An 18,062-nucleotide genomic window follows, 5' to 3' on the forward strand; every position below is an offset into this window, starting at 1 on the left:
TAATAGCTGGCTAACCTACTACCTAATACAACCTGACAGAAAATACGATAAGCCACTAGGATAATTACCGTATGAACGTTCCTGTCACTCACCGCTGTCGCTGTTGTAGAATATCGCTAGTCGTATAAACCTCTTCATGCATCCATTGCGGGGTCTTGCTTGATATCTTCCGTAGGTCTGTAGGTGCTATGCAGGTAAGACCGCCGCCTTGCCATCTGTACCATCCGCATACAACATGCCCAGGTCACGCAGCAGCCCAGCGTTCCTCATTCGGCCTTTCCATGTCACTCATTCCCCAGTAACGCACTGGCTGGTGACCTCCCTAAGCCTTTCATCATGACAGTGTCACCTACCAGAATAGGCAAATCATACGATTCAACGCACACGCATCTCCGGAGACACAGCGCACCGAGGAGATAGGATTGGCATCCTGGTAGATAACTGCAGTGATCGCTTACAAGCGCTTACTGCGCAATGCAGTGTAGAGTAGAGACGGCCGACACAATTAGAGCGAATCACTAAATACCGTATCAGAATTCAATAGGACCGACAGAGAAAAAGGAACGAGGCGATGTTACTGATATATGGAGTGAGGTTACCGGAACGTACATGTAACAATCCCTCGCTGGTTGGCGTTCCACCAAGCAAACATTAAGAAATATGTAAAGCTGTTCCGCTGTCGCATGTCCTCATGCTGGCTACTTTACGACCAAGACACAGGACAGGAGACATGAGGTGCCTCGTCTAAGACATAACCAGCAGACCCCTTCTTTCCGCACATGCTCACCAACGTACTTACTGGCATACCTTATATATAAAGTCAAGAGAGAGAAAAAGATGTTGGCCTGCAGCAATGTCACAACAGCATGGCTCGCCAAGCTCCTCCTCCTTACCTTCTTGATGATCCCCAAAATGGCCCACGCCGCCGCTGACGACCACCGGGTCGTCGTCTACTACCAGACGACCAACGTGAACAACTCGGCCACGGACCACATCTCGATACTGGGCCTCCTCAACAGCGCCCCGCAGATCGCCGTGACGCACGTGCTCATCGCCGCCGTCCACATCGTAGACGAGCCCGACGGCTGGATCCGCCTCAACGACTTCCCGCCCGACAACCCGCGCTTCGACGCCGTCTGGAGCGACGCCGCCCAGCTGCAGGCGGCGGGCGTCGCCGTCACGGCCATGGTCGGCGGCGCCGCGCAGGGGTCTTTCCAGCGCCTCGACGGCGACGACGCCCAGTTCGAGCGGTACTACGGCCACCTGCACGACTTCCTCGCCGGCTACAACCTGCAAGGCGTCGACCTCGACGTCGAGGAGCGCATGTCCCTGGCCGGCGTCGTCCGGCTCATCGACCGGCTGCGCGCCGACTTCGGCCCGGCCTTCGTCATCTCGTTGGCGCCCGTGGGCGCGGCCCTGCGCAAGGGCGGCGGCAACCTCAGCGGCTTCAGCTACTTCGACCTCGAGGCGCAGCGGGGGTCCGCCATCGACTTCTACAACGCCCAGTTCTACTTCGGCTGGGGCAGCCCCAGACCGCGTCCGACTACGAGGACATTGTCGACTCCGGCTTCCCGGCCCGCAAGGTCACCATGGGCCTGCTGACCAGCACGGAGAACGGCAGCGGGTTTGTCTCGCTCGATGTCGTGGCGAACACGTTGCGGGACTTGACGGCGCAGTATCCGGACTTTGGCGGCGTCGCCGCCTGGGAGTACTTCAACAGCGTGCCCGGCGGCAAAGCGGCGCCGTGGGAGTGGGCGACCTGGATGGCGGAGAACATGAGGGGGGAACAGTCGCCGCGAAGAAAGCTTCGAGCGTCTCGTTCCGCGTGAAGAGGGTCTATCACGACATCACGCATGTGGCTCGGCGCTGCAAGAGTGAGCTGTGGCGATGGATCAAGTAACGTGGATTCCACTCTGTATATACTGTACCTTGGTCAAATCTGCGTGTAGACAATTTTGATCTGCACATCTTTACGGCCATGGATGGAAAATGGGTGCACAACTTCCTGATGGTAAAAGTATTAGCCATTATGGGCGAGGTTCTCACCTCATTGTACACATATGGATTGGATCCCCCTCGAACGCTGCATGGCTTGGTATCAAATAGTCGTTAGCCTGCGCCCTGATAGAACAATAGAATGACATGTGTGCTACTTTCCCTGCCTCCCTGCTCGCAATCGGGCCAATAATGCTTCCATCTTTGCACTACGCTTCAGTGCAGGCTTCGGTGCAGGCTCCGGTGCAGTCGTTGCTGCAGTAGTAGGCGGCTCTTCCACGTCAGGACTGCTGACATCCTTGTCTTTGCCAGCCTTCTTGGCTGCTTTCTTGGCTGCTTTTCGCTGGCGCACTTCCTCGAGGCGCTTCTCGAGATCTGCGATCCTGGAGTCGTACGGATCGTCGGGTGCAGGTGCTGCAGGGTTGCTCTCGCCAGCGTCGCCTTGTGGTTGCTGAGACGGTGGCTTTGCCGAGCCCGTCACCGACGTCTTCTGCTCTTCTTGCATCGTCGGATTCCGCAGCCGTTCCCTTGCTTGTTCCCTCTCTTCGGCCTCTCGCATCAGCCGTTCCCGCTCCTCCCTCCGCCTCCGGCCGCGTGCGATGGCCACCTGTTTCTCCTCCTCGGTCTCGGCGACCTTGCCGTCGTCGAGTTTCCGCTTGACGGCGGTCCCGTTCTCGCGGGCCTCGAGGTCCTCGATCATGGCGCGCTTCTTGGCGTCCATGGCGGCTCGCTGCTGTTGGCGGATCAAGATGGCGCTGCGGGCGCTGTTGTAGGCTTCTCGTGTGGCTGGGTCGGACAGGATCTCGCGGGCGCGCTCGAGCAGCTCCCACTTGGCCTTCATCGCGTCGTTGAAGCCATCGCCACTGGGACCGCCGACCTTGTCTGGGTGATACTTCAGGCTGGCTTTGCGCCAGGCTCGGCGCACGTCGGCCTGGTCTTCTGCCTTGATCGCATCGATACCGAGTAAGTCGAATAAATCTTCATTTTTGGCGTATTCCCTGGCGAGGGCGAGCAGTTCGGATTTGTCCATGGTGAATTGTTGTTGAGATGGGTTGGATTGGCAAAGGGTGGAAGTGGTGCAGGGGTCTAGTTAAGTAGATTTCGCTTCGCAGGTAGGACACTGGAAACAGTTGGTGCAAGTGTGGGGCAGCTGCAGTACAGTGGATCCGTAGGCCATATACTGGAATAAACACCTTGAATATACACTTGGTATGGAATCAACGCATGGAATAGTCGTTGGTTTCGATTCAGGCGTTGGTTGATGCTCGAGGTTGATCTGATTTGGTCGTATTCTCGTTTCCTTCGTTCTCTGGTCGTCGGCCAACACCCACTGCACAGCCGTTCTCTTCGGCTGCAGGCCGTTCCTCTACGGAGTTCTACTATCGTTGGTATGGCGGACGGCCCTGGTAAACCGCCTGCTCCTCGCCAACTGGGGAATTCCGAAGGTGATCATCTCCGACAGAGACCCCAAATTCGTAGGCGCCGTCTGGAGAGCCATGTGGGAAAAGATCGGAACGAAGCTCCTGTACTCAACCGCATACAAGCCGTCTACTGACAGACAAAGCGAGATTACAAACCAGATGGTTGAAAGCGCCTTGAGATTCTGGATAGACACCATCCCCGACACGTCCTTCGATTACCTTCAGAGGGCTTATGACACGAATCCGAATTGACTTGATCGAGATCCCACTCTCACCACCATGAAGAACCTTGAAGACACGCAAGCCAATTGAACCAATATTCTTGAGTAAGAGATGTTATTGTATAGGTACTCAACCTATCTCATTATGTAGATCCCGGCCTCACAGCGTCCATTGGAAGGTCTACGAGGTGTTATTCCGTATGTAAACGGCAGCAGAATTCACACCAGCCTAGCCTGCTACGGGTGGCTTGTGCAGGTGACGGGTTCAAATTGTGTTGCGACAGCGCTGAGGCTAGCTGGCTACGGCGGGCAAAAAGAGCCAAAGATGCAGTTTTGCGCGCACAATTCATCCAAACTCGCTGTGTTTTATGCCCAATGTTATGCATCGTACACACTTGTTCAGGTGTGACCAGGGATGCAATGCACAAACGTCAGGCCTCGTGGTGGAAGTACTCTGCGGCTGGTGGGTGAGGCGCGTCAGAACGCGTACCCCTGTCGGTACTTGCTGCGTCCTTGGCCCACTCACGATATCCACTCTCTCCATGTATCGAAGAGGTTGGTGCTGTTAATGTGACAGAGGACACCTGGGGCAGAGCTCAGCTTCGGAAGGGTTCGTCGGACTTGTCTCATCAGCTCCCCAGGACGAGCGCTAATTCCATGCCATACACTCTCTCTAACCACAACCACGACTCCAGAGACTCTTTCGTCCCGCTCGTTTCGAGCTGGCACCTGGTGGCATTGCCTCTTTCAGCCGCTATCTAAGCTATCTCGTACTGCATCAGCGAGGGAGAGGGCATAATGTCTCCCTCGCCACGTGCACTTCGATATTCGGCATGACGTAGTGAATCGAGTGAAGTGTATCGCTGCGATGGATAGGACGGTATTCGGATGAACTCTTCACTGCCTGAGCAGTCGTGCCTCTCCTAACCTGCCCGGCTGCTTCGGCCGGATAGCCTGCTCTCGAGGCGCACGCAGCGTCTGTCCCGTTGGGTGCTCGTGGCGGAGGGGGTTCTCACGATGGGTCGGTCGGACGGGCCAAACTGCGGACATCTCAAACATGACCATCACCCACTCTACTTCTACCCGACGAGCCGACCGAGGAATGACGCCTCCGCCTTTGTTTGGCATATGCGGCTAGACACATAGCAAGCCCGGGAAAAGGACAGCGAATTGATTCAGCTCCGATGCGTCCCTACTTTTGCGTGACTTGGGCTGCGGCATGACGCGAGATCCCAAACCCCTCTTCCACCGTCCATGTAGCCAATCACCACCCCGACTTGTGCGACTATACATGCATACTTAATAAGTGAATCCCCAGTCTTGGGAGTGATGATATATTGATTCCAGAACGACTACTACCCCACAATCAATCATATACCAATCTACACATCAAATTTTGCCATCGTCTCATCTGCAACTAAAGTCATGGCGTCACCCATTCAGCAGAACCTGGAGAAGAAGAATGCCGAATATAGCGCAAAGTTCAGCAAGGGTGACTTGGCACTTCCTCCCGCAAAGCACTACCTCATCGGTATGGCCCACCATGTCCCAACCCCCAAACAATGATGAACACTGATGGTAGAAACCACAGTGACCTGCATGGACGCCCGCATCGACCCCGCCGCGGCCTTCGGCATCGACCTCGGCGACGCGCACGTGATCCGCAACGCCGGCGCCTGCGCCCGCGACGCCCTGCGCTCGCTCGTCATCTCGCAGCAGCTGCTGGGCACGCGCGAGATCCTGGTCGTGAAACACACCGACTGCGGCATGCTGACCTTCACCAACGACGACATCCGCGCCACCGTCAAGGAGAAACTCGGCCCGGCTGCCGCGGCCGAGCTCGGCACGATGGACTTTTTGCCGTTTCCCGACGTCGAGCAGGCCGTCCGCGACGACCTCGACTTCTTGAGGAAGCACACCGCTGCCATTCGCGCGGACACAGTCGTCAGTGGCTGGGTGTACGATGTCAAGACGGGGTCTGTGAAGTCGATCGCTTAGGTGGTGGGAGCTTCTAGCCAAACTGGCGGGTACCGGGCGACTGAATTCATGCAGTGCAGCGGTATTGCAGCAATGGAGGTAGCATTGGGAGCTCGGCTGGAATGGCGTGAGCGCTCGGGTCTTTGCAGCATATCATCTCACATCATCTAGGCTGTGCGCATTCGGGTTGGCCGTCTGGTTCGTTCACGTGATCCAGGGATATCATCGAGCACCTGTGGGGCGGCTCAGGACTGACTACGGTCGAACTGCTCTCGTCATTGCTGTTTGGCTACCGCCTCAATCTGTGTGACAAAGGGCAGCAGGTCAGACAGATACAGGCTTAGTAAATCAAAGTGAAACAAAGCAGCTACGAATAACAGAAGCAAAGGCTGCAAAACATAATTGCTGCATGTTGCCATACGATCGAATGCTGAATTTGGGAGTACGGTCCCAGGTTCATGCAGATCAACAGTTGTTCCGAACCTCCGGCCTATGTAAATCCTCAAGGCCCTCTCAGGGGCACCCGCATGTACCCTCTCCAGAGACCTTCTCTAGCTTGAGGACCTGACTGAGCAAATGATCAAGTCTGCACCGCTCGCCTGAGAGATCTCGATAACAACTGGGGCATAGTTTCGCCAGGACTCCTGTTCGGTGATCAACTCTTACTTACCAGCGCCACCCCCCGGGTCCCTGTGCGGGTCACGCCCTTCACTTTCGTCGGATAGTGGTGGCAGCTCTACAGAAGCTTCTATGGTTCCAAGATGACCTCTTGTTGGTCCGAATGCGCTCGCACGGTGCCCTACGTTGGGGAACTGGATATTTCCATGTGCTGCCTTGTACACTTGGCTAAGCCGAGCCGAGCATTTTCTCCCTTACATACCAACTCGCGGCGAATGTGCTACCTGGTCCCAGGACTAGCGTAGCGATCGGGAAGGGATGCAATACTGTAAAAAAGCCCTCCTGAGGCCAATCAAGCCAGCTAGGTAAAGATCCACACACGAATAGACCAGCCAAAGGAAGCTGCCGGCAAAAAGTCCGACCTCGTCCGCCTGGGACGCCTTTCGGCTATGTAGGACGAGCCCGTCTTGCGGCTCAGGTCCGGGCGTAAATAGGGTAGCGAGCGGATGTGGAGAGAACAGGGCGGTGTAGCCCCATACCGCGGTTGAAACTATAGCCAGCGCCACGAACATCGCTTTCGGAATGATAGACGACAGCGACCAGATCCTAAACCAGCTCGAAAACAACAGCTTGAGGGCCTGGCCCGCTATGACATTGCCGATGCCAATCCACACAGGGGTCAACTGCCAGGCTCAAGTCCAGTGGTGGCGCGAGTCGTAGCTCGGAGTCAATAACATGGCCAATACCTCGGCCGTGTGCAGATTGAGCACGAGCGGAACCAGGAGGAGGTTGCCCTTGGACCAGACAGTCCGGCGAGGCGGCGGGGTTCGCGCCAGCTCAGATGCCGAGAGACTGAACACGACGCACAGGAAGTAGAAGACGGGCATGGTTATCCCCGCGCCTAAAACCTGGGCAATGAAGGCGAAGACCGTAGGACTGTGTTGTGGGGTCATCCTCGATAATTAGCAGTCGCAGCAACAGCGCGTTGATGCCCATCCTCCACGGCAAATAAGGGGCTGGCCGTATTACTATACGTACATGTACGCAGGCGACCAAGCATTGGCCGCGCGGTGGGACTCCAGGATCCAGATGGCGTGTAGGCGCCCCAGGTCGACAAGGAAGGTGAAGGCCTGCCACGCGGCGATGCTATCGTATCCGAACGTCGAGAACGGGAAGACCGCGGTGCCGCCGCGCCAGAGCCGGTCCAGGAACCCCACGCCGTAGAAGTCGTCAATGGTGGCGATCTTATTGTTGTTGCCGCACATCATCATGTGGTTACAACTTGGGGTCGGCTGGATACGCGATTGGTCGTTGGATCAAAACAGCAGTGTCGATACGATCCTGGGTTAGTCGCCACATCAACCTTTGTTTCACGAACCCGCCTCATCAGTGTCACCACAGTTCCCTTCAATGATGACTACGTATACTCACCAGAGAAGTCTGTTTCTTTCGTGCCCGCTTTTGTTACGCCAGGCGATTTATGATCATCTCAATCTCATGTCCAATGCGATCCCTATATCGATTCGAGTGGGCAAATTCACGATGGCAGCATGCAGCCAGCCTGAAGAATAATATTTACACAGACGCGACACTTCAAGCAAGGATCCATCGCAGGACCCTTTAGAGGCAAGCCAGTATCAGTCGACGTGGTTCGCACTGGCGATGTGAGGAGGTAGGACGCGCTCTGGGTGACCAAGTACATCAGAGTCTGGGGTCATCACGATCTACTCGCCGGCAAAAGGGGGTAGTTTCGAGACGACAAATTTGCGGCGATGACGAATATGCTTCGGTCATGCAAGTCAATGTAGGTTTGCTATTTCTATGTGCTTCTTACCAAGGGTCAGGTAATCTTCGCTGCTACTAACCATGTTCTCAACAGAAATGTAGATATCTCAAACTGGGCGGTCAGCAACGTTGAATTCCAGGACGCAGATCTCGGGACACTGGAATACTTAGCTCAGGGTGACGCTAGCTGCGGATTGGCGCCGACTAGGTACAGGCTTCCACCTGCGGTCGTCTCGTCGCATAGAAAGCTGAGCATCACCTTGCGCCTTCCACTATCCTTCTTTCGAGATATTGAGCACTGTCGTTACATCGACGGGAACATCCAAGCTCTCATCTAGTTTTGTGGCACCAGTAATGAATAATAGCGGCAGTAGTCACAACCCAGTAATGATGAGGACCACAGGGGTGGTTATCAAAACCTCTCACCTCAATATGGGCAGTAGCTGGGGTTAGTGTTGCCTTTTAACCAACCAACCAACACCCTCATATTGATCAACCAACCACGGCTTGCTAAAAAGTACTGTAAATTAATTAAACGATTTAAGTGGTTGCTAACCGGTTAATATAGTTAATTTATTATTAATATCGAGCCGAAATATCCTCGATTTTTAGTATATTTTAAAGCTTTTAATTAATATATCTCACGATGTTTTTTAATGTTTTACTTAAAATTAATAAAGGTTTAAAAACCGGCTTAAGTATTATAGTTTAATATTAATAAGTTAAAAATACTTTTAATATAAAATATTATTTTTAATATTATTTTAAGTAGTAAATAATACGTTCTTTTTAATTTATTTTTATTAGCTCTTTTAATTAATTAATTAATAAATTCATTATTAATACTCACATTATATTATTTACTTATTAAACCTCTTTTATTTATTAACTAGCATTTATATGCCTTTATTAAATAATTTAGTCACTAGTCTCTTATAAATATTAAAAAAATGCGGACGGCTTAAGTTTAAAAATTTAGCCTCGATTTTTAATTAAAAGAAAAGAAGTGTTAAATCTATATATTTTACGTAATAAAATAACCACCTTAACTATATAGGTTTATTAATAATAGCTTATTAAATATAATAAACTATTTTTATATATATTACCGTATTAAAGCGCCGGCTAGTAATATAACTAAGTCGAGGGGATAATTATATAATAATTTTAAATTTACTTAATAACGATTTATTATAACGTTTTTAAACTTAAACTTTAATAACTATAATAATATAATAATAATATATAAGAGTTATTAATTCTTTAATAAACTATACTTTTAACGCCTTTTAATTAAGTAAATTATAAATAACTTTATTTTTTTCCGCGTTATTAATTTTAATTAATTTTACGTTATTTATTATAATTTAAACCTTAAAGTTAAATTTTAGTAAATAATCTTATAATATATAATAATTTAATCACGCGTTATTAATAAGTTTAATTAATATTACTAACGTATTATTAAAGTATTATAATACGCTTTTAATTAAATATACTTCGCATTTAATAAATAAAGGTTAAAAAGTTAGTATAATATATATAAGCTAAGTTATTTCTTTTATAATCTCTTTAATAATTAACCTTAGAAGATTATATTTAATATATTAAAAATAAAAGATAGTTATAATAAAGCTATAATTAGCGCCGCGATAGTGGATTTAGTTAATAAGTATAAAATTAATAATAAAGTAAAGTATTTTATTTTTAATAACGCTATTAATATAAATACGGTAATAGACTTTATTAATAACGCTTATAAATTTAATAAACGTCGTTAGTAAAAGCGTTACTTTAATTATATTTTAAACTTAATAATTAAAGCTTTACTTAATCTCTTTTAATTAATAAATAGAGGTATTTAAAAATTTAACGATTATAATACTTTAATTAAAACTAATTAAAAGAATTAAGATAAGTAAAAGCTTATTAATAAACTTTATATTATTATAATCACGATTAATTAAAGCGATTATATTAACGATTTATTTTAATTTATTTAAAAGGTTAATTACGTCGCTTTTAATAAACTAAAAAGTTTAATTTAACTTTTAAAGAATAATTAAACGCGATAATTAGAAAAATATTATATAATTAAATAAGTAATCCGATTATATTAATATATTAAAATAACGTATATTAAATACTTTTATAAATAAACTAATTAAAATATATTAATTATAACTAATAATCTTTAGCCTTTTATAATAAGTAATAAACTTACTTTTTTTTAAACTTATTAATTAATTAATTAATTAATATTAACTAGTTTACTCTTTTTAAAATCTTAATAATTTTAAAAGATTTTAAAGATTACTTTATTTAATTAAAAACTAATAGTTAAATAAAGCGATGATTAAATAATTTTAAAAGATGTTATAATAATATATACTATTATTTACTAAGCTTAAAACTTATACTTTAAAAACTAAAATATTATAAAAAGATTTAATTAATTACCTCGATTTAATAAAATACGATATTAAAATTAACGCCGCTTAGTTAAAATTTAATAACTATTATAATAATCTTTATTTAATACTTATATACTACGCCGCTTATATATGTTTTATTTAACTCATCGCTAGAAGTCCCTCGAACGCTTTTAGTTAACGAACGCCGATTAAGTTCACGATACGAAAGTGCTAATTAAAGGTGTGTAGGAAGCCTAATATAAGGACTTAAATAAACCGAACCCCAGGCCGGCAACGCTAATAGTCCCCCAACTGCCTTTATATATAAATAGCTTCACTTCCTTCCTTCAACAATAACGCGACCGAGCAAGCGACCGATCCTTCGATAACAAGCACGAGAACGAGTATACCCGATAGTACCGACGCGGTATTAAACCTGGCGATGTTTATATGACCGATCCGATCGAATACTGGGACAACCGTCGCGATCAATACCCCAAACTATCGCGAATGGCTTTCGATTTCCTCTCGATCCAGTCGATATCTGCTGAATACGAGAGATTATTCTCTTCGGCGAGCCGGTTACAGGTTGACTCTCGCTCTAGGCTTAATATCGCGATCGTGGATATATTAATGACGTTGAGGTCTTGGTATAGAGCTGGAATCATCGACGATATTAATCCGATATTCCTTTCGATCACTGAAGAGCTAGATCGGCAACAGTTAGGGGATCTCACGATAGGTGAGGCTGAAAGGAGCGCTACTAATTGGTTACGATTAGGCGATCCAGATCAGCATTATATATAATCGGTTGAAAACACCAAAAAACATCACGAGATACGAACCAACCAACCACCAACCAACTAACGCCCTTCTGATCAACCGTTTTACTAACCAACCAGCGCAGAATCGGCTGCAGGGGTAGTAATAACCAACCAGCGGTACGCTGGTCGGTTGAACGGCAACACTGGCTGGGGTTGACACAGTCTGCGATCAAAGGGATGTTCCATGAATCGGGACTGTCACCACCGGGTCATTGATGGTGGCCACACGTGCTCCGATCTCAGGCTGCACCACCCAGCTGCGTCGAGCGGAAACCGATCTAGGCCGGTATTTGCTGCTTTGGGTGCTGGTGGGGAGGAAGTTCGCAACGCCCACCATGCAGCCACCCTACCAGGGGCTCAGCTAGCCCGTGTGGCTGGGAGTTTCCGTCCCGAAGCCTGCAGTAGGCATCCACGTCATGCAAGGCAACCCTAGCCGACAGCTGTGCGGCACATACTGTGAGCAGGCTAAAAATCCGAATCACCAGTTCATTCGCCAATAACCCGGTCAGGTTTGGGGTTATATTGTTGTAGAAATGCCTTAGGACCCCTCAACTTCTGCCTGACCTTGAGCTCAGACGTGTCATCTCAAGGCTCCAAGGCTGACTGAAATATCTCTCTCTTCTCAACACCTTTGGTACGTACGGCAATACGGAGCCATTCCTGGCATTCAAAGATACAAGATGGAAGGACACGGGTTGAAGCCTGGAACACCGCACTTGACCATGAGGCCGGAGTCAGAACGGAAGTTGTATGAACCTGAGTACGACGGCGATACGTCGTCCTCGAGTGGCGAACGTCAAGCGATAACACCGAGTCGCTATTCATTGATGCCACAATTGCTCAGGATGACACACGGGGAGACACCACTGAAGCACTCCAGCTGCTTGCTGGTATGGGGTTGGAAATGACAGGGAAAGGTATAGGCATTTTTCAAAAGTCGACGAAGTAACTCGTTCTGATCATCTAGCTATCAAAGTGAAGAGCGATGCAGATCAGGGGTCTTTGAGAGAACCGGCCGTGGCCCCTTCTCATGGTGCACCCCGCCGCCATGGAATATCCCCTTGGGATGGTCGTGGAATGCCCCCTCCTTTGAGGACTGGGCCACCACCAGGAATCCCACCTGGCCTTCCTCCTCTTCGTTCCCCGCTCTGGCTGCCAAATAAGGTGAAACTAGACTCAAGCTGGAGGCGCTCCGTAGCTCAAAATCGGAGCACTACAAAGGTTTCTAACCGCCAAACTGGGGTCACCAAAGATACCTTGGCGCTATCCAATGGAGTATCGGGAACCGAGAAAGTGGTACAGGAGCAACCTAGCTCGGTAACGATGCATCCCGTTTCTTCGTCGGAAACTGAGAGCCCACAATGCGGTACCACTAGCAATGTGATTGGTACCGTCAATACGAATGCTACAAACGGGGGAGCTTCGAGGAGCCGAGGGCTCTGGGCTCGCTGAGGAACTTGGCAGAATTGCTGATAGGTATCTCAAGCTCGATGTTCTGGACCACTCGCAAGACTCATCGCGGTATATTGGATACCTGCTGGATACTATTCAGATGCTTCATTCAAAAATATGGTACGAGGGTGCACGAGATCTCACCCCTAGGGAATATATCGACAACGATAGCGAAACCGAGAAGGAGCCATACTCGCAGGTTCTCCATAGGGTGGTCTGCCCTGTCTCCTGGCATAGTCACATCTGCATCACTTACGAAGATGAGCCAACTTATGCGGAGGACGCCACCGACGGGTACAGAGGCCTACGTGGCAAGATCGAGGTTTCTAATTTAAGATACTATTTGGGGCAGCGCCCAGAAATAGCATTCATCGTCCTCAAAAAGCATGTGTGTCCAGACGACCCGATCCCACAGGAATGAAAAGAAATTGACGGAAAGGAAAGAAACGATACTTATAGTCTCAGGAGCCTTGAGCGAGGCACTTAAAAGCATCGCGGAATTTGATCCTTACGAGGACGACTCGGACGAAAACGATGCGATTATAGGAAAGATGGAAGCCCCCTATCTCTTTCTATTCCACCACTACCAGAAGCTCCATGACTTGGTGGAACAGAAAAGTTCCTACAAGCTTGTACTAGACCCCATGATTCAGTTTCTAGAACAGAATTATGCTGACGAGTACCGCCAAGCCAATGAGCTCTTCGAGCGAGGCTTTGTCACTGCCTACCATTCTGCTAAGCTATACAAACCTTTCGAAGTTATGGTAGTCCGCGGGAACGAGAACAAGACTTTGCGGGCTGGTGTACTGAGACTGCTTCCATACAGGTTGCCGGGTGACAAGAAGAAATGGTCGCTGGATGGATGGTCCTGGTCGTATAACGGCCGTGAAGCGCAAAGGAAGATATGGACCCACGAAACCGATGCGTTTCAAACCGAGGAAGTTCCCATCAACGAACTCCACATCCATCCTCTCAAGTACGCCAAGCCAGAGGAGATCAAAAGGCTCGAAGAAACCGGAACCCGGTTTTGGAGTATGCGCAGCCAAGGCCTGCACTGTTACACAGGATGGGATTCGAAACACGACCGATATTATGTTTGTCCCCACTGATCGATATGCCTCGTTCTCTGCTGACAGCTCCATTAGTCCAATGACAGATTCATGGTGGATGTACGAACATATCATGTCATATTTATGTCCAATTTACACGGAGACGATAAAGATGAAGCTGCCTACGACAAGTTGCCAGAGAATATCGACGCCACGGAAGACATGCCACCGGACTGCGAGCTGTTCCTGCCCGATGTTATTCAAGGATTTCACCTCGGATCCAAGAAATGGGGTAAGTCCCTGGCGATACATCTGACCCATTCGATGTAAGAAAAAGTCCTAACAAAGGGTCACAGTCGTACTCAACGTCAATGGCTTCCTCCCGCGAGTAGACTGGAACAAGAACGCATTTAGACAGCTAGTACTTGACGATAAAACCCAGGAAATGATCCACGCACTTGTCGACGTGCAGAAATCGAGAGATAAGGCCATGGACGACATCATCAAGGGCAAGGGCAACGGTCTGATCCTCTTGCTACACGGCAGCCACGGCACGGGAAAGACGTTGACGGCAGAGAGGTATATCCGAGACAATGCCAACATCGACCCTGTCTTGTTATTAGAGACATGCTAACTTGTTACTGCTCATCAGTGTGGCGGAGATCGCCGAGAAGCCGCTCTATCGTGTTACCTGCGGCGACATAGGAACCGACGCGCAAGACGTTGAGAAATATCTGCAAACCGTGATGTACCTGGGGAAGATATGGGATTGTGGTATGTTTGAAGAGTGATTCATCAACTAAGATATGTTTCTGACCGAAGCAGTGCTCTTGCTCGATGAGTTAGACGTGTTCCTAGAGGAGAGGACAATGGCCGACCTGGCCCGGAACAGTCTTGTCTCAGGTGCGCTAGCCAGTCCCCATGCCCTTTGCATAATTTCATGGCAACAAGACACTGACTGGTCCTGAAAGTCTTCCTCCGTATCCTGGAGTACCACGATGGCCTCCTAATCCTGACCTCAAACCGTGTACGGACCTTCGACGAAGCCTTCAAGTCCCGCATCCAGGTCGCGATCCACTACGACAACCTATCGAAAAAGTCGCGCAAGGCCATCTGGCGCAACTTCTTCGACATGCTCGAGGAGTCGGGCGAGGACACCAACATGCCGGAGCTCGAGCGGCGCCTCAACGAGCTGGCCGAAGAGGAGATGAACGGCCGGCAGATCCGCAATGCGCTGCTTACGGCGCGGCAGCTTGCGCAGCATCGTAAGGAGAGGCTGGACTGGGAGCACTTGAACCAGGTCATGAAGACGTCAGCTGCTTTCAACAAGTACTTAAAGACTGTTAAGGGGCATACGGACGACAGATGGGCTCGAGAGGAAGGCATCAGGTAAAGTGTTTTCATAGGACGCGTACAGTGGGTGGAGTTCCGTGTTATGTTCTGGCTTTCTTCTCCGTTTCCTTTTCCTATAACATTGCTCGGATATATACTTTCCTTATGGAAATGCATCCCAAGCTATGCCGTCGCCAGCCAGCTATCCCATCACCAGTGTGTACAAAAACACGCTTTAGCAAGCAGTAGATAGATACACTCGGTGCTCGTTCAATGAGCGGCATTTCATGCCTTATTCATCTCACTCTTTGACCCATTCTACTATTACTATATACCTAGGTAATTATATTGCAACTCAACATCAGCTGCTGTCATCGCCACCCCTGTTCCCATATATGCCTACTGTCGCACGTATTCCCTCCGAGATCCTTTTGTTGCGTTGTCTGAACATTCCACGGTACTTCGGCTGCCTCATCAATCGACCAATCTGCCGACCCCTGTCCGTTGAAACACGCATGTCCCCAAACACCTCGTTCGCGTCCATTGACGCTGCTTTGCGGAAGTTCACCGCGGCAATGAGGACCTTAAGACGTCTCTGGTGGTGGCGACGCGCAACCATCTCCGACATGCGGTCGATAAAGTCGCTGACATGGTAACGCTCCCTACTGCCCCTTGGACTGTCCTCGTCTTCGTCGTCGTCACTGCCGCCCGCACCGCTAATCCCCACCGCCGCTTCTAGTACACCCGTATCAACCACAATGAATAAAGCCGGTAGCGTAAAGACGCAACGCTCCAGGAGCTGGAACCATTGCTCGATCGTAGCGGCGCCGCTTAGGTGACGCTTGGTTACGGGATTTCGACTCTCCGTCATGGCAGCAGCACTCAGGTGTAGGGTCTGCAATACCAGGGACCTATCGACTCTCGACTTAAGTACTACTCTTCTAGGAAATAGATTGTGTGTCCCAGGGGGAAACACATGTAACGTTGTGACAATTCCTGCATTCAGGCCTCCTGAGACATTGAAATAAGGAGGAACAAACACTAAAATAAGGTGGAATAGCCACTAGAATTAGGGGAATAAACACTGGAATACGGAGGAATAAACACTGGAACGGGAAGTAATAAACGCCAAAAGTCGCTTACCGCAAGATACCCGTCACTGAGAGCGGAGGCATACTGGACCGAGATGCCGCCGCGGTACCTTCTTCGCTGCACTGAAAGGACTCAGCCGGGAATGGCAGGGCCCAGATAATGGGGTACCCGCCTTCGAGGACGGCGGTCAAGAACTCGACGGCGAAATCGAGGGGGCTCGTCCGAGTCCCTCGGCTCTCGGCCAGCAGCAGCGACGAGGGTGGGTTCGTCGACCCAGGCTTTCAAGGTAGGGATCGACGCGGTAGACAGCTGCGTGGCGAGCTTCTGGATCCGGCGGGTACGCATTGAGCGGCAGAAGGCTAAGCTTGATTCGCTATCGGGCGTGCCTTGCTCGAGCATCAGTTGATGAACGTCTTCAAGCTGTGCGTTGCGAAAGAACTGCTTCTGGCCGCGTAGGTCTATGAGAATTTCGTTCTGTCGGGACTGCTGGGCTACAAGCACAAATTTTTGTCAGTCAGCTTCATGTTATACATCATCGCAAAGCCATCGAGGATGGACAGCGAAAACTACGCACCGATCATGAGTTCCATCAACTGGCTCATCCGCCTTTCCAAATTGTGAATCTTGGCGTGTTGATCCCGGATCTCGGCCTTGGACGCGGCGTTGGCCAGCTCATCGACCCGCCGCGAGAGCTCCGAGATCTCGTCGATGATGGGACCGAAGCTGAGCTTGAAGGGGTGAACGATGGCGGCAACTGAGTGCATGATCTTGCCCTTCTTGAACCACCGTACCGCCATGAGCGCAAACTCGATGATTTGAGCGTACAGGAGGGCCACGGCCTCGCGCATCCGCTCCGTCGGGTACAGCTCCGAGTGAAGCTCGGTCCGCGGCAGCATGTCGCCAATACGCGATATGGCCTTGGAGATCTCGGTGAGGAGCTCTTCGTGGTTCAGTATCGCCTGTCGTACCAATAGCGTCCGAGCTGGCTTCGTGAAACAGATGGGGCGTTCATACCGTAAAGAGAAACTTGAATGTGCCCCATGCTAACGAAGTGAACTCGGGATAATGCTGAGCCAACGTATCAAAGACAGCTACATGTGTGTTAGAGATGCTGCCCGGCGGCTCGCGTCTTCAGAAAAGAGAGATGACTCGCTTTCATAGTATTTGACACGAGAAGAACAGTTGCTCAGCCACTTGCGAGCTTTTGAAGACCTGGCCCTAGTCTCATACTCTTTCAGTGCAGCCTGGACAGCAGACTGCACTTCGCGCAAAGAGTTCTGGCCTGGAGTAGCGCATATGGATCGGAACTCATCCTGACTGAGTTCCTTCTTGAGTGTTTCGACCGCGATGCGATAGGCGTGCTCGGCTGGTTGAGCCCATCTGCCGTGAATCAGCCAAAGAGCCAGATCGCCGTACTATTATAGGCATAAGACCCCAAGGTTATCCAAAGTCTATAGCACTTACGTCTCATCAGGCTGTGGGAGGCACCACTCAGTATAGGGGGTGCGTGCCCGTGGGTTGGTCAAGGCACGATCCGGGGTTGCTGGGATGGTGAGGGGGCCTTGCTGATGCGGGCGCATGGGCGTAAGCGCCATGTGCTGCGATGACATCGAACTCGAAATCCGTGGTTATCACATTTGCTATGTAAGCCAGCTGACGGTGCTACGGTCACCCCATGCAACGGCGACCCCTAAATTTAGATAGCCCCTGACAGCACCACATATAAATCAGTATATAAACCAGTCAGCTTTTGATTTATAATTAATTAAATAATATTATCTTCTTTCTTTTCTTTTCCTCTTTTCGATAGGTTATAAACTTAACGAGTTAGTACTATAACGCGCGATTTAAGATATTATAAATAGCTCGTTAAAAAAATAAG

General features: G+C 49.3%; 6 protein-coding genes across 6 annotated transcripts; 3 read left to right on the plus strand and 3 right to left on the minus strand.

Moving 5' to 3' along the window:
• Window positions 1-912: 912 nt before the first annotated feature.
• Window positions 913-1,829, plus strand: PG994_003985 (uncharacterized protein; the record flags this gene model as incomplete). The annotated part of the gene is made up of 2 exons (XM_066855394.1): window positions 913-1,583; window positions 1,607-1,829. The coding sequence occupies 2 exons, from the start codon at window positions 913-915 to the stop codon at window positions 1,827-1,829; spliced, it is 894 nt and encodes a 297-aa protein (XP_066719672.1).
• Window positions 1,830-2,149: 320 nt separating this feature from the next.
• Window positions 2,150-3,025, minus strand: PG994_003986 (uncharacterized protein; the record flags this gene model as incomplete). Its single annotated transcript, XM_066855395.1, has 1 exon — window positions 2,150-3,025. The coding sequence occupies one exon, from the start codon at window positions 3,023-3,025 to the stop codon at window positions 2,150-2,152; it is 876 nt and encodes a 291-aa protein (XP_066719673.1).
• A 2,037-nt stretch (window positions 3,026-5,062) lies between these two features.
• Window positions 5,063-5,635, plus strand: PG994_003987 (uncharacterized protein; the record flags this gene model as incomplete). The annotated part of the gene is made up of 2 exons (XM_066855396.1): window positions 5,063-5,168; window positions 5,229-5,635. 2 exons carry the CDS (start codon window positions 5,063-5,065, stop codon window positions 5,633-5,635), a joined length of 513 nt encoding a protein of 170 aa, XP_066719674.1.
• A 1,289-nt stretch (window positions 5,636-6,924) lies between these two features.
• On the minus strand, window positions 6,925-7,500 carry PG994_003988 (FAD/NAD(P)-binding domain-containing protein; the record flags this gene model as incomplete). The annotated part of the gene is made up of 2 exons (XM_066855397.1): window positions 6,925-7,168; window positions 7,271-7,500. 2 exons carry the CDS (start codon window positions 7,498-7,500, stop codon window positions 6,925-6,927), a joined length of 474 nt encoding a protein of 157 aa, XP_066719675.1.
• Window positions 7,501-13,093: 5,593 nt separating this feature from the next.
• Window positions 13,094-15,149, plus strand: PG994_003989 (uncharacterized protein; the record flags this gene model as incomplete). Its single annotated transcript, XM_066855398.1, has 6 exons — window positions 13,094-13,801; window positions 13,853-14,048; window positions 14,113-14,335; window positions 14,409-14,530; window positions 14,582-14,659; window positions 14,728-15,149. 6 exons carry the CDS (start codon window positions 13,094-13,096, stop codon window positions 15,147-15,149), a joined length of 1,749 nt encoding a protein of 582 aa, XP_066719676.1.
• Window positions 15,150-16,312: 1,163 nt separating this feature from the next.
• Window positions 16,313-17,760, minus strand: PG994_003990 (Nacht domain protein; the record flags this gene model as incomplete). Its single annotated transcript, XM_066855399.1, has 5 exons — window positions 16,313-16,671; window positions 16,755-17,139; window positions 17,195-17,271; window positions 17,361-17,560; window positions 17,645-17,760. 5 exons carry the CDS (start codon window positions 17,758-17,760, stop codon window positions 16,313-16,315), a joined length of 1,137 nt encoding a protein of 378 aa, XP_066719677.1.
• Between the last annotated feature and the right edge of the window lie 302 nt (window positions 17,761-18,062).

Source organism: Apiospora phragmitis, assembly GCF_038363925.1.
Source record: "Apiospora phragmitis strain CBS 135458 chromosome Unknown utg000004l:1.0-3135199.0:1.0-3139288.0, whole genome shotgun sequence".
In the NCBI taxonomy this organism is placed as follows: domain Eukaryota; kingdom Fungi; phylum Ascomycota; class Sordariomycetes; order Amphisphaeriales; family Apiosporaceae; genus Apiospora; species Apiospora phragmitis.